This window comes from Culex quinquefasciatus, chromosome 2 (assembly GCF_015732765.1).
Source record: "Culex quinquefasciatus strain JHB chromosome 2, VPISU_Cqui_1.0_pri_paternal, whole genome shotgun sequence".
Classification (NCBI taxonomy): Eukaryota; Metazoa; Arthropoda; class Insecta; order Diptera; family Culicidae; genus Culex; species Culex quinquefasciatus.
Window position 1 is genome coordinate 74,275,614 of NC_051862.1, and position 16,142 is coordinate 74,291,755.

Consider the following 16,142-nt stretch of genomic DNA (forward strand, 5'->3'; position numbering starts at 1 on the left):
ATCCCACAAAAGGTCAGGAAAGAGCCCTTATTTCATGGTGCCAATTATCAAACTTGCCGATTTTTTATGTTCTCCGAAAAGTACACCGTGGGGAGCGTTCTTTTATTACTTAACCCAAATTTTTCTCGACGTCTCCTGACGGAGAGGCGGTACGACCTCTTCCATCTTTAAACAATAGAAAAAAGACCTGTTTTTCAATAATTTGAAGCATGAAATGATGATGATTTGGAAATTTGATGTCAAAGGGACTTTAATGTAAAATTGTACACCCGATATGAAAAACGTATTCCTTACTGACAAAAATGCTACGAAAATTCTACCATTTTTCGTTGTACACTTGAACAATTTTGTTAGCACATGTAATTTTATGGAAAATTAAATAAAACAGGCAATTTGGAGGCAGTGTTTTGCTGCCCTGGATAAAATAGTCTTGAAATGAGGTTTTTTGTTCAAAAAGTACTATTTTTACTAGTGAAATAGCAAGAGAATGTCCAAATAAAGGTCCTAAAAATAGGAGGGACGACAGAAAAGTTGCGTTTTGCATCCTATTGACAAATTACCACAAAAGTGTTCCGAATTTGTGGGTGTTCCGAATATGTGGGATGACTGTATTGCTACTTGTAACAAAAAAAGGTAAAATTTTTGAAACTACTTCTGTATTTTGCCTTCCTCACTGAGGTAAGGCTATAATCCTGCTCTAAAAATGAACTTTGTATAAAAACGTCGTAGACCCACCTTCATGTATACATATCGACTCAGAATTAAAAACTGAACAAATGTCTGTGTGTATGTGTGTGTATGTGTGTGTGTGTATGTGTGTGTGTATGTGTGTGTGTATGTGTGTGTGTATGTATGTATGTGACCAACAAACTAGCTCATGTTTCTCAGCACTGGCTAAACCGATTTGACCCGAACCTGTTGCATTCGACTTGGTTTAGGGTCCAGTAGATCGAGTTTTATACAGATTGAAGTTTCGATAAGTAGTTCAAAAGTTATGTATAAAAATGTGTTTTCACATATATTTGGATCTCACTTAACTGTATGTAAACTATGTCCGGGTCCATCATCCGACCCATCGTTGGTTAGGTTATCAAAAGACCTTTCCAACGAGTCCAAAACATTGAAGATCTGGCAACCCTGTCTCGAGATATGGCCATTTAAGTGATATTTATGTACTTTTTTGTAGCCGGATCTCACTTAAATGTATGTAAACTATGTCCGGATCCACCATCCGACCCATCGTTGGATAGGTTATCAAAAGACCTTTCTAACGAGTCCAAAACATTGAAGATCTGGCAACCCTGTCTTGAGATATGGCCTTTTAAGTGATATTTATGTACTTTTTGGAAGCCGGATCTCACTTAAATGTATGTAAACTATGTCCGAATCCACCATCCGACCCATCGTTGGATAGGTTATCAAAAGACCTTTCCAACGAGTCCAAAATATTGAAGATCTGGCAACCCTGTCTCGAGATATGGCCATTTAAGTGATATTTATGTACTTTTTGGAAGCCGGATCTCACTTAAATGTATGTTAACTATGTCCGGATCCATCATCCGACCCATCGTTGGATAGGTTATCAAAAGACCTTTCCAACTAGTCCAAAACATTGAAGATCTGGCAACCCTGTCTCGAGATATGGTCACTTAAGTGATATTTATGTATTTTTTTGTAGCCGGATCTCACTTAAATGTATGTAAACTATGTCCGGCTCCACCATCCGACCCATCGTTGGTTAGGTTATCAAAAGACCTTTCCAACGAGTCCAAAACATTGAAGATCTGGCAACCCTGTCTCGAGATATGGTCACTTAAGTGATATTTATGTACTTTTTTATTCCGGATCTAAAAAATAGATGAAATTTGTGTACAACCCCATCAAATCAGCCATTGTTGGTAATGAGTGAGGAAGGCTCCAACCACATAGGTGGATTAAGTTAGTTTTTTTTCAATGAAGAACACGTTTTTTTTCGAAATTCTAAGTACGCCATCAATTCGGCCGTCCTATTTTACATTAAAGTCCCTTTGACAACTTTCCAAATCATTACTATTTCGGGCTGCAAATTATTGAAAAACACGTATTTTTGGAATGTTCAAAAATGGAAGGGCCCTCCGTCACGAGATGTGTATCGAAAAATGGAGCTTGGATTCGTGATCAGGAACAAAAATCATCTTAGGACAATGTTTCACGCAAATCGACAAGCGGTCGAGGTCGTTTTATTTAAAAAGTTCCTATTAGACACAGGGAATCTCATAGCTTCTAGAATCTAGTACATTTAAAAAATGCCCTAGATCTTGTGGAAGGACATTCGGAATGGGTTCAGATTGCGTATAAAGTATACAGCGTCTCCATCCGATTAGGTCAATGGAGTCGCATGGTGTTTTAACTAAAACAATAAACAATGTTTATTGTCCGTTAGGAATGCTTTTAGTAATACAGTCCATAGGAGTACCCTACAATCTTGCTATCACTGTTTAAGTTTACTCATCACCACCAACTGTAATCACTAAATCAGCACCGGAGATCTGCCCCTGTACTGCTATAATCAGTAAAACAGATCTAACACACCCACAACCTACTTCCAACCTAAACGGTCTTTTTTTCTTCCTGCCGACACCACCCGGAGAACTCGGAACCGGCGGTGGCAACGTGGTGCTGTCCATCCTCACCGGCCAAAATTCGCGCACTTACTTTGTCGGTTGCCGCGGCGAGTCCAGCTCGACACTTTTGTTCCAGCAACCACTCGGTGCACTCTTCGGGGGCCGCCGCCATTGTCGCTGTTCCTCCACACCACACCACACTTGGGTTCTACACCTTGAAGACTGGGTCGATTCCAGCCGATTCTGCCCCGTGCCACGCCACTAGTTAGAACTAATATTTAACTTTAGATAAACGCACCGCCGACGTTCCAGACTAGGAATTTGTCGGAGCCAAATTCGTGCGAGTGTTTGTGCTAATTGGACGTAGCGGGACAAACGAACGAAATTTATTAGGGATGACGCCACCCGGTGCGGTCTGCCGACGATCGACGATGTCGCGAAATGTGCACTGACCGGACTGGACAACGACTGATCGGTGCCAAATGTCTCTCTCTGTCTGAGTTTGCTGGACACGATCGTGTGGTATGGATGGCCACTTTACCAAGACCTACTTCGATGGTATTGGTACGCGATGGAATCTATTGTCTTCCGTTTTGGGATTTGTGGTAGCTTCATGTTGCATGCAGTTTCGCACTCGAATTTGTACAAAGCGCAAGTTCAACCTTCTAGTGTTCAAGAACATTCATCGTAATTATTTTTGAGAAGAAAACGCCTGGTTGCTTATTGAAAATGTAATTAGAACGGAAAGTCTGATGGCCTGATAACAGACATTACCTATTTGGAACCCTGCGATATCTGAATTATCTTTATTGGCCAGCTTTAAAAATATTTGCGATTCTGTTTTCAATCGATTGAAATTTTTAAGTTGCTCGAAAAAATAATGGGGGTGACAAAAGCTTTGAAAAATATTTGCAACGGCCTATATTAAATAAAAACATTGTCCATTTACTCCCTACATATATGACTTTTAAATCATTCGTTTTTCCATACAAGTCTCCATACAATTTTGAGAGCTGGTCATACCAAAAGGGTATGTGAATGTATGAAATTCTGTATCTTGAGAAGGGATTTTCTGATCGACGTCTTCACCAATTTTTTTGGTTATGATTAGGACTTTTCAGAAAAAAAGGTATGTACCCTGCAAAAAATCCCATTTTTTTTTAATTTAGCTTTTTATTATTTATAGTGGAATTGAGGGAGGGTACAAAATCTGAATTAGGAGATATGATTTTTTGAAAAAAATAGTGTACAGTAGTTGTCGATAACTGGGCTGCTTTTAAACTGGGCGCTCGATAACTGGGCCGTAGCATAGTTAAAAACTAACTTAATCCACCTATGTGGTTGATGCCTTCCTCACTTTTTACCAACAATGGGTAATATGAGTGGTTTGGACACATATTTCAGCTATTTTTTAGGTCCAGAAAAATAAGTACACAGATATAACTTAAGTTGTCATAACTTGAGACAGGGTTGCCAGATTTTCAATAATATGGACTCGTTGGAAAGGTCTCTTGATTACCTAACCAACGATGGGTCGGATGATGGTTCCGGACATCGTTTACATACATTTAAGTGAGATCCGGCTTCAAAAAAGTACATAAATATCACTTAAGTGGTCATAACTCAAGACAGGGTTGCCAGATCTTCGATGTTGAGGACTCGTTGGAAAGGTCTCTTGATTACCTAACCAACGATAGGTCGGATGATGGTTCCGGACATCGTTTACATACATTTAAGTGAGATCTGGCTTCAAAAAAGTACATAAATATCACTTAAGTGGTCTTAACTCGAGACAGGGTTACCAGTTTTTCAATTATGTGAACTCGTTGGAAAGGTCTCTTGATTACCTAACCAATGATGGGTCGGATGATGGTTCCGGACATCGTTTACATACATTTAAGTGAGATCCAGCTTCAAAAAAGTACATAAATATCACTTAAGTGGTCATAACTCGAGACAGGGTTGCCAGATCTTCAATGTTGTGGACTCGTTGCAAAGGTCTTTCGATTATCTAACCAACGATGAGTCGGATGATGGTTCCGGACATCGTTTACATACATTTAAGTGAGATCCGGCTTCAAAAAAGTACATAAATATCACTTAAGTGGTCATAACTCGAGACAGGGTTGCCAGATCTTCAATGTTGTGGACTCGTTGGAAAGGTTTCTCGATTATCTAACCAACGATGGGTCGGATGATGGTTCCGGACATCGTTTACATGCATTTAAGTGAGATCCGGCTTCAAAAAAGTACATAAATATCACTTAAGTGGTCATAACTCGAGACAGGGTTGCCAGATCTTCAATGTTGTGGACTCGTTGGAAAGGTTTCTCGATTATCTAACCAACGATGGGTCGGATGATGGTTCCGGACATCGTTTACATGCATTTAAGTGAGATCCGGCTTCAAAAAAGTACATAAATATCACTTAAGTGGTCATAACTCGAGACAGGGTTGCCAGATCTTCAATGTTGTGGACTCGTTGGAAAGGTTTCTCGATTATCTAACCAACGATGGGTCGGATGATGGTTCCGGACATCGTTTACATGCATTTAAGTGAGATCCGGCTTCAAAAAAGTACATAAATATCACTTAAGTGGTCATAACTCGAGACAGGGTTGCCAGATTTTCAATTATGTGGACTCGTTGGAAAGGTCTCTTAATTACCTAACCAACGATGGGTCGGATGATGGTTCCGGACATCGTTTACATGCATATAATTGAGATCCGGATATATTTGAAAACACATTTTTATACATAACTTTTGAACTACTTATCGAAACTTCAAACAATTCAATAGCGATGTATGGGACCCTAAACCAAGTCGAATGCAACTGGTTCGATCAAAATCGGTTCAGCCAGTGCTGAGAAAACTTGGCAAGATTTTGAACACATACATACATACACACACACACACATACACACACACACACACACACACACACACACACACACACACACACACACACACACATACACACACACACACACACACACACACACACACACACAGACATTTGTTCAGTTTTCGATTCTGAGTCGATATGTACACATGAAGGTGGGTCTTCGAGCTTTTAATAAAAAGTTCATTTTTAGAGCAGGATTATAGCCTTACCTCAGTGAGGAAGGCAAAAGTAGACAAACGTCAAAAAACTAAAGTAAACCGAAATGACCGAGGGGTTATTGGATGCAAAAATCATGTTCAATAAATAAAAAAAAACTTTCAAGCTTTTATTTAATTTCAAGTCAAAATTACAGAAATATGAAAGGAAGCATTGTAAATATATTTGACTAACTTTTATTATCGGTATTCTCCTCGTTATTTTTTGTTCAGCCGAGCTGAATCAGCCCAGCATTCGGTGACTGGGCTACGTTCTCAGCCCAGTTACTGAACACGTATTGTATTTGGAAAGTATCGATGATCTGATCAAATAATTATTAAAAATATTTTTAATAGCAAAGTTAAATTTGCAATTGAAAAGCACTTAACCATTTTTGTGATAAAATGTACCATTTACATGTTATGGGTTCTTGAAGGTATGATTTTATAAATTTGTTTTTATTGGAGTTTAAAAAATATTTCTTGAGAAAAAACATATCTGAAAAAATATTTTTATAAGCTGAGAAATATAAGTTTCTCTATGGAACATTGAAAATCGGGCAATTAGTTTCTGAGATTTAAAATTGACGAAAAAGAATTTCACTAATTGTCACGTGGTGTCACCTAGTTGGCCTAATTAGAACATAATTTTCAACTGACAATATTTCCGAAACTATTGATTCGATTTTCAATGTTAACCATCTTCTATACACGGAGAGACCGTGCCCAGAAATTTTAACAATTAAAATTGTTGATTTTACTTTCGTTAATTTTAACAAAAACGTACTTGTTACTGCCAATATTCCGTTAGAATAACTAAAATTTAGTATTAATTTAATAACCTGTTTGTTGAAAATGCTAGAGGCAAAAAGCTAACAGATTTCCCGAACTCGAATGAACGTGCTCGACTGTTAGCTTTGGTTTTAGGAAAATCAAAAATTTTGTTGGTTGAATATAATTTACATTTGGTTGAATATTTAAAAGATGAACTTGGGTTTGTTTACGTCTGTCATTTGAAGTCAGGATTCGAACGAGAGCGGTCGATTTGTTGAGTTTGTGTTGTTAATTATGAAGTGAGAGGATGTGAAAGGTGAAACTTACACTATTTAGCTAATGTTGAAGTGGCACATCAAAGTGTTGCAACTGGGGAGGTGGAATTGGTGAGTAGGTTTGTTGATGATTTCTTTGATAAACTATGAAGAGCAAGAGGACGATTTGCCATGAGGACCTCCAATGCGAGTGAGTTGAACATGTTAGAAGAATGTTTGATGGAACGAGAGGGCAATAGAAGGGAAATGCGGGCCGACTCTTCACGGATAGAGCAGCTCGGGCAAATTTAACAAAATGTTGGTTAATCCAAGTAAGTATGGGTTTATTTTTGCACAATAATTTATCTAATGTGATTCTTATTAGAAAACTGAATCATTAAAAAGCTTCGTGCTTATGAACCATTATTTTTTTTCCAGAATCATCAATTATTAAATACATAGAAATGCCATGTGTAAGCAACATAAACAACATAAAAATAGAGATGAAGTAAAATATAAAAAAAATAAAAATATATAAAATATATAAAAGAAGATAATTATTATCTTGAAAGTTTTGTTGCATATACGACTGCTCAATAAACTGGTAAGTAAAACTCAAAATATTTTTTTCAGGAATCAAAGTACGTTGAATAAATTGAATCAAATGCAATGAAAGTTTGTTGCCAAAAGTAATTGTTAAATTAATGCAACTTTGGTAAGTAGCATTATTGATATTTCTTCTTTCATCAATATAATTTCATTTATTTACGTTCCTTTTTTCAGTTTATAGCCGAAATTAAGAATTTTGTATTAAATTAATGTCAAATCCATTGTTAGAATATCCAATTACATCAAAATGAATTATAGTTCAAATCATAGATGAAAAGAACTCCAAAACTCTATTAGGTTATAAGAAACACGAAATTGTAAATTGATTATTTACTAATAAATACTAATTGAATTGAATTGTATTAAATTACTAATACATTTCACATGTCTATTTGCAGCAAAAGGTTCACTTTAGTGAAAATTCTGTTTCCAACCACAAGAAAAATAACTAAACCTGAGACCATTGTAGATGATGATGACTTATCGGATGATTTCACAGTGATGGTAAGTGGATACAACACTTAATTTTATACAACATAATAAAAATATAAGCTTAAAACTTGGTGAAAATTTTGCTCGATTTCTATTTTTCAGGAATTCATGTTAAATTAAACATCTTTTTTAAATATGTTTAACAAAATTTGTAATATGCTTTTCATTATTTTTAGTTTAATGCAACGTAATTTTTTAAAACATTAATCAAACTTTACATGTTTTATAACAACAGTTAAAAAAAAGTTTTGTTTTGATGCTTTTAACAGTAACTTAACAACTTCATGCAAAAAAAAAAACAAATTAGTACAAAACGTTAAATTTTTAGGCAGATTAAATGCGAAAATAAAAAAATAAAAACACAGCATTAATTTGTGAGGCATTATTACAAAATTTACTGCAAATTCAATAAAAATATCGCTAACAACTGCTAGTTATTGACTACATGTACGAATATTTTTCTGAATTCTAGTAAGACAATAGTTAAAATATAGCTAGAAATTCGGCCCAGCCTATATCGTTAGATAATTAAAGAAAATATATATCAACACTTACATAAATTATGTCTAATTAAGAAATGTTTTGTTATAAAAATACTAATAATTTGCTGCATGCAAAAATATTTCGGTTGATACAACGAAAAAAAATTGTTGAAAAAAAGTTGAAAAACATTTCCCAGCCAGTCTTCAACAGAATATTCCACAATATTTCAGCTGAAAACAAGAAATTTTTAGTTAATTTTCTGAAAAAAATATTCTAGCAGTCGACTGCTAGAATTTTTTTCGGCCATTTAACCAACAAAAATGGCAATTCCAAGTATTTTTTAGTTAATTTTAATTATCGGTGGTCAGCAATTTCGGGTTAACAAAATCAACAATCAATTGTTGAAAAAAAGCTGTGTAAAAAATTAACCCATACTTTTAGTTAAATTAACCAAGATTTTCTTAGATTTGCCCCGGCCGGTCTCTCCGTGTAGCAGAAAATGTGAAAAACAAGCAAAAATTGATAATGTGACTGTAAAAACATGAAAAAAATTAGATAGGCATAATGTAATGATAAGAGGTGGTAGAAAAGGCCAAATAGCACGAAAAACAAACAAAAAATAAGCAAGAAATAGTAGTTTATGCAACAAGTTGCAAAAAGAGGATTTTTTCAGCACGAGTCGTACATTTATCCAACGAGGTTCGCCGAGTTGGATAAATACGAAGAGTGCTGGAAAAATCAAGTTTTGCAACGAGTTCCATACAACATTTTTTGCAATTCCGAAAAACACCCATTGAGTGAAATTTTATGTCAAATTTTCATGTATTTTGTCAATAAATCGTTTGAATAAAAAAAATGTTGAAAAGTGTTACTTTTCGAAACAAGTGCTGAAAAGTTAAACTTTTCAGCACCCATTTGAGTGCTGAAAAGTAGAACTTTTCAGCATTTATTTTGAAAAGTGTTGCTATTCGATTCTGTTATTTTTGGTACAAAAAAGTAGGCTATTTCGTCGTTCAAGAATGACAGGAAAAGTAGGTAGTTTCACGACGGAATTGCAAAAAATGCAATTTAAAATACTAAAAATTAAACAAGAAAAACATAAAACAAGAGACGTAAAGTATTTCGTAGGACAAAATATGCTCAAAATGACCTCATATACACGGGAAATATATTTTTTCGAAAAAACAATTTTGGCAGTAGAGGGCAAAATATGAAACTTTTTTAAACTTTCTGATTCAGTAACAATAATTTTATAATTTTAAAACCAAGCTTAACTATTTAAAAGATCTAAACATTATAATTTTCCTTTTTTCATATTTTAGATCAAATTAATGACTTTTTTTGACATGGAGAATAAATGGACAAGAATTCATCCAAATCAAATATTGAAAGTCTCAAATAAAAAAAAATGCGTTACGTTATAAAAGAACGCTCCCAATAAGCGTTTGAAATTTTACACCACGCATAAAAATAAGGCATATTTAAATCATCAAAACGTTTTGTTGATTTGAAAATCAAGATTTTTATTGAATCAACGCTAAACGTCAAAGCAGCTTTTTCAAAACAACAAAAGACTTTTGTGGAATTGAGAAAATCATGGTTTGTTTCAACGCATTTTTTTTTGTTGATTACAGGCTGATTCTACAAAACATTTTTCTGCGTGACGTTGTTCTCAGGCCTGCGGCGTGAATTTTTCGGCAAACCAGTACCTTCGAGTAAGACTAACGTTTACGTCTATCGTACAACGTCAAAATGACTAGCATGGCACATGCTCATCATAATACTTTAGGCATCATCCATAAAGTATGTCACGCAAAAATCACACCTACGGTAATCCTCCCCCCCCTAAGAGCGTACGTACTTTATGGATGGCGCCTTAATAATATTTTCTAATCGAACATTCTAAATTAAAAGTTGTTTAATGATTTAGGACGAATTTTCAATGTTATTTTTGAATATTTGGAATGTTTTCTGTGCTTTGAAGATTGCAAGGATGTTTTTTTGCTTTTTGAACATCTGACAGCGATTTATTTGGAGGTCAGAGTGCTTTTGAATTCGAATAAGGAAAAAAAATTTTTTCAAATTTAGTTCTGACTCGATTATCCGAAGGTCTTTTGAAAAAAAAAAAATAAAAAAAATTGGATAATCGAATCACGACAAACATATTTTTTTCGCTGTCTTTTTTTTGTTTGTCAAGCTATGATCTCCAAACCATAAAAAACTACTCTAAAGTGATTGACAATTTGTAGGTCCAAGATGGCGGCCAAAATAACGATAAAGAAAGCAAACAATCCACTTTAAAGACCTTTTGTGGGCTCTGTTGCAAGTTTCTGCTCATTTCTAGGCGTCTGAAGGTTATGTGTGGTGAGTCACCCAAAACCTTTTTTACGCAAATGGACCGACGTTTTACTTCCCCAGCCGATAGAAGGCCATGAGGATAAGGCGGGAATCGAATCCGCGCCCCATAGCAACTTAGGGATCGGCAGACGATAACGATAAATCTCGGGTGAGTTTTCAAAAAGCCGTAAAAGCCACCGTGACCTCTGATACTAATTTTCGTTTTTCTCCAAAATTAAACAAAATTTCATTTATTTTTTGTTTGGGGCACTTGAAGGACGTGTAGATGAACAATCTTAAGCATTTTTGATATTGGTTTTTCGTAAGAAGGTCGAATACCGATGCAAAAAGGACTTTGTTTACCAATGGCTCTTACGGCTTTTTGAAAACTAATCCGAGAAATGAATATGTAAAAAATGCGTTTGAAAACATACCATTCAAATTTAACTAAAATAAGTTCACAGAACTCGAATTTGATGTTTAAAGCAAGACAGTAAAAAAATAAAATAAAACACTTTTTTTTTGTCATTATTGGATTATCCGAAGTCCCATACAAACCTTCAGATAATCGAACTTCGGATAATCGAAACATTAGATAATCGAGTCTGGGCTGTAGCGGGAGAGAAAAAGGATCAAAAGATAATCGTATCTGTGCTTGTACCTACCCCCGGTGTTTGGTCACTTTTTCGTTTGACACTTTTTTAGTTTGTACCCCGCTGGTTTGACAAAGTCAAACTAAAAAGTGACGAACTGTCACTTTTTACACGGGACTCACACATACTATCAAACAAAACGTTTGGTAGTAAGGGTGAGCTCTGTGTAAAGAGTGTGTCAAACTAAAAAGTGTTTGAGTCGTTTGACAACAGTTGGTGTCAAACCATCGGGGATTCAGTGTACTTGCAATCAATCAATGTATTTTCGAGGGAGGTGGAGGTGCACAACTATTTTTTTTCATAACTTATTTTTATTAGGTCCTTTTAGGTGCTGCGACCAGGTTAGGACCGAGGAACGATGAGGCGCACAACTATCATACCGGTCATTTCAAACCCGCGAAAACACCCTTTCGCGGCAGGCCATGTTTCTCTCACTGTCAGTCAGTCAACTAGTCAATGTGTCGCGCGCAGCAACAATGTCTACGGTTCATTCATAACAAACCCCGAATGCAACGCACACTTTGTCAGCTGGACACACATCCCTGCTTTTGAACCACGTTTTGTGAATCATTCGGGGCGGCGCGCACGTGTGTGTTGGTTCAAGTAGCGAGTGTTGGAAAACGAGGGGATAGCACGTGGAATGCTTACAAAAGGTTATGAATTTAATGAAGTGGTGAAATTTTGAGTTTATTCTTAGAATCCAAAATTTGTGTTTTTGAACCTTACAATCGTGGCACCCCTCGTCGCTTGTTATCACTCAAGTTCCAATGTGTGACGACCTTACATCTACCACGGCACGTTCGCTGGACTTGAAGTGTATTCGCCCGGGTTTGCTTGTATTTGCCATGTAAATATTGCCACTCTTGAATCTAGAAGTGCGAGTGAAGAACGTACAACTTCAACAGCGCAGCAGACTGCCTCGTCTTGAGTGTGTTTACTATAGCGCTGATAAAAATCTTGTCTAATATACGACGCTGTCCCGGATTCTCTTCACGGAGAGAATTTCGCTCTGGTTGTGTACTAGTAACTCTACTCCCCAGGTTGTCTAGTGGTCGGACGTTCCACGGTGGTTTAGTATTTAAGACGCTGCTGTTCAGTGAACCGGTTTGTTTCGCGTTCGGTCATTCCACACTGCACACACAGTTGTACTATACAGCTTATATAAATAGATATATCTATCTACATAGAGTCCGTACTCTGTTGTATCGCTATCGCTGCAGTCAGTATCCAGCCGTACTCAGTGCACTATCCGTGACGGTATCAGCTGGACTGTATACTACGGGAATCTCCGGTCAGTGATAATTCTTCCCGCAAACAGTGAGTTAGTAGTGTGCTAAGTGAACTCTACACAGAAGAGATAGAAAGCCAGTGACAACGCATCAGTTCAAGCCACGACCAACCTTATCTTTCAAGGTTACGAAGGCTGTGCAAGAGTGAAATCGGCTCGTATAGAATTACGGTGTGACTTGCTCAATCGATAACCCACGGAACTACTGGAGCTCGCAGCAATGCTGTCCCACCTTCTCAAAGAAAACGCTGGCTCCGTCATTGTCAGCACCGGAAACGTGCTGAACGTGAGTGACCTCCGGAAGAAGGCTGGCCAGAAGCCGACGGATGAGGTAAGAGTGCCCGCTACTACTCCGCGTAAAAATAGATCCCTTTTACTCTGCGAAGGCAGCGAGTAAAAAAAATTGAGCAATTCCAACTGGTTGTGGTTCGGAAGGGATTTCGGCAGCCGGCGGCGGCGCTGCAGTGAAATTTAGTGAAAATACACCGGCATATATACATTTTCTGCTATGAGAGACCGACTGTATCGAACCGGATTCGATGGCGGGGAAATTTATTGCTATTTTGGCAGGTTCACCGCTGGGCGATGCGATGTGTCTAATCTAAAACGCTGGGTGGTGGCCATGGGCGCTAGTTATGGCAGGGTTTGGTATTACAGCGCTGTGTGGTGGTGTTGTTGTTGGTGGGTCGGTTGTGATGAACAGTGCTTCCAGTTAGTGTCGAGACTATGTTCATCGGTAAAGAAATAAGTCGAATGTTATTTTCATCAAAACATTTAAATATTTAAGCAGCAATGACCCAAATTATTAACTCTTTCATATAAATTAGGGGTTTTTTGAAAGTTGTTTAACGGAGCTAAGGAGATTTTACCTTTTTTGTCTTTTAATTTTGAAGAATACAGTCCAGGCTCGATTATCCGAAGCCTCGATCATTTGAAGTTTAGATTGTCTGAAAGTGTCTTAGGAACTTGTGATAATAACATATTTTATGATTCGCGAAAGTATTGTAAACAATATAACTGAAATAAGTCCGATGCAAGTACACAGCAAAAATACATGCTTTTTGTGTACACGTTTTCTCATACAACATTACATGCTTTTTCTAACAAAGGTGATGTGCATGCTTTTGCATGCGATTTTACCATCGGATTTTTTGCTGTGTATGTTTCAAAATATTTGTCGCCTCAATCTTCCAAATCGGCAAAAATTCTCTCAAGAATGAGGCTTTTTTTTATTTTTTTTGTATTTCTGGATTTGGATACTTTATGTGTACTTTTTCTATGGCAAAAAAAGATATTTTGCATTATGGTTTGTTCATACAACTTTGGCAAAAAAGCTAGACAGCTAAAAAAGTAGTAATCCAGCTGCGTGTAAAAGGCCTGGGTGTAAAATAAATATTGCATTATTTTATGCAATTTTATGTAATTTTACACCCTATAATATGTAGCCCATCAGTATGGGAAACCTACTTGACCGAAATGTCAAGCTGATATATGCGTTTATCCTTACAACGTTTCATCGGTCTGACGGCCGAGTGGGCTAAGGCGCTAGTTCTCACTGTTGTTGCTGGGTTTGATTCCCGTCGGTTGCTACTTTTTTTTTTGTTTTTGCAAAAAATGTACATGCAGTGTGTAATATTAAGTGTTTATTTTGACGAAGGTGATGTGCATGCTTTTGTATGCGATTTTACCGTCGGATTTTTTGCTATGTACTAAAATATAAAAAAATCTGTATTTTGAAGAAAATATTAAAAAAATAAAATATTAAATAACAAGCAATGCTCTCAAAATCTGAATGAAAAATGTGTTTTAAAATGTATTTTTACTAGTTCAGTTGTATTGCAATCATTAGTTTAAACAAAATGTTAAATTTGACGCAAACAAAAATTTTAGCGAAAAAAAAAAACATTTCTGTGGCACTGTACATCAAAAATTCAAAAATTCAGAAGATTTTCAAATAAAACCAAACTAAATGATTCTAAACGCGAGGGAGTACATTTTAAATTGATTTCGGATAATCGAGTCTGGGCTGTATATGATAATCATTTAAGATTTTTTTTTTTTTGAATTAAATATACTTTATTGAATCTTTCTTATAATAATTACATTTGGTTTACTAAAGTGGTCAGCTGTGGCTCTTCAGCTTTAGTTTGCTTTTCGTGATTTAAACACTGTTCATTTTCTTAACTTTAAAAGTATATGATTTATTATTTTTGTAACACTAAGTACAATGAGGAAAAAAAAAATTTAAGAAAACATAACCTAACCTAAAACTAACTTAATCTTACCATAAACTAAACCAATCCTTCAATCAAGGGGTATTCAGATATAGCACATTTTTCCCTGAATTTCAAACATTTTTCTTGAATCTTCTGATCCAACATTTTTACTTCTGCTAATTCATGAACCTCACTTGATCTTGTCCAGCCAGGAACATTCAAAACCATTTTGAGTACCTTGTTCTGGACACGCTGGAGCTTCAATTTATGAGTTCTAGCGCAACACTCCCAAACAGGTACTGCATACTCAATAACGGGGTAAATTATTTGTTTGTAAACTGCTAGCTTATTTTTCAAAGATAGCTTTGATTTTCTGTTAATTAAAGGATACAAACACCTGATGAGAATGCTGCACTTGTTCAATATTTTATCTACATGCTGCCGAAACAATAGTTTCGAGTCAAGTATGAGACCTAAATAGACAACTTCCTTCGACCAGGGTATCGAAACATCATTCATTTTTTATCAAAACATCATCCTTTGGGGCAAATCTGGCCGATTTGGAAAGTGGAAAAATGATGGTTTGAGTTTTGGCTGCATTAATGCGAATTTTCCAGTCGCCAAAGTATTCGGAAAGAACGTCAAGACCCTTCTGAAGGCGGCCAACTAAATATCTGGTTATTTTACCCTTATAAACAACGGCAGTGTCATCAGCAAAAAGTGACAACACACCATTACCAGGAAGAGTAGGCAAATCTGATGTAAAAATATTGTACAGAAGTGGGCCAAGAATACTTCCTTGGGGAACCCCAGCATCAATGTTGAATAATCCAGAAGCAATCCCATTCAGAAAAACCTGAACGATCTCTCCGAAAGATAGTGCTGGATAATTTTGATAAGATACATTGGAAAACCGTATAAATACAGTTTATGTATCAAACCATCATGCCAAACATTGTCAAAAGCCTTCTCAACATCCAACAAAGCCATAGCAGTTGATTTAGACTCAAGCTTGTTCTGCTTGATGATTTTAGTTACTCTCGTAAGCTGATGAGCAGTATTATGCCCCTTTCGGAAGCCAAACTGCTCATTCAAAATTATATTATTATCGTTGGTAAAATCAAAAAGCCTTGAATAGATGACTTTCTCAAAGAGTTTGGACAGACTACTCAAAAGACTAATGGGACGATAACTTGTTGGCGATGTTGGATCTTTTTGAGGCTTCAAAATTGGTATGACTTTGCCCAGTTTCCAATTGGTGGGGAAGTAACCAAGTTGCAAACATTTATTGAAAATATTGGCTAGATGTTGAAAGAACTGATCACTCTGTTTT

The 16,142-nt window shown here is 36.3% G+C and overlaps 2 protein-coding genes across 3 annotated transcripts in view; one reads left to right on the forward strand and one right to left on the reverse strand.

Annotated features, from left to right (window-relative positions):
• Positions 1–16,142, reverse strand: part of LOC6045066 — a 68,638-nt gene that overhangs the window by 7,073 nt on the left and 45,423 nt on the right. Inside the window, exon 1 of one of the 2 annotated variants that reach the window (XM_038252326.1) lies at positions 2,695–3,071. The exons of the other annotated variant lie outside the window; for it this stretch is intronic. Coding sequence (XP_038108254.1) covers positions 2,695–2,775 — 81 coding nt within the window. The 5' untranslated portion in view covers positions 2,776–3,071. Of the gene's footprint in view, positions 1–2,694; positions 3,072–16,142 lie in introns of those variants that run through there. 2 annotated transcript variants of the gene reach the window in all.
• LOC6045065 (glutamate--cysteine ligase regulatory subunit) overlaps positions 12,199–16,142 on the forward strand; it is a 41,336-nt gene continuing 37,392 nt past the window's right edge. Inside the window, exon 1 of the mRNA XM_038252328.1 lies at positions 12,199–12,924. Within this exon, the coding sequence (XP_038108256.1) occupies positions 12,814–12,924 (111 nt within the window). The 5' untranslated portion in view covers positions 12,199–12,813. The remainder of the gene's footprint in view (positions 12,925–16,142) is intronic.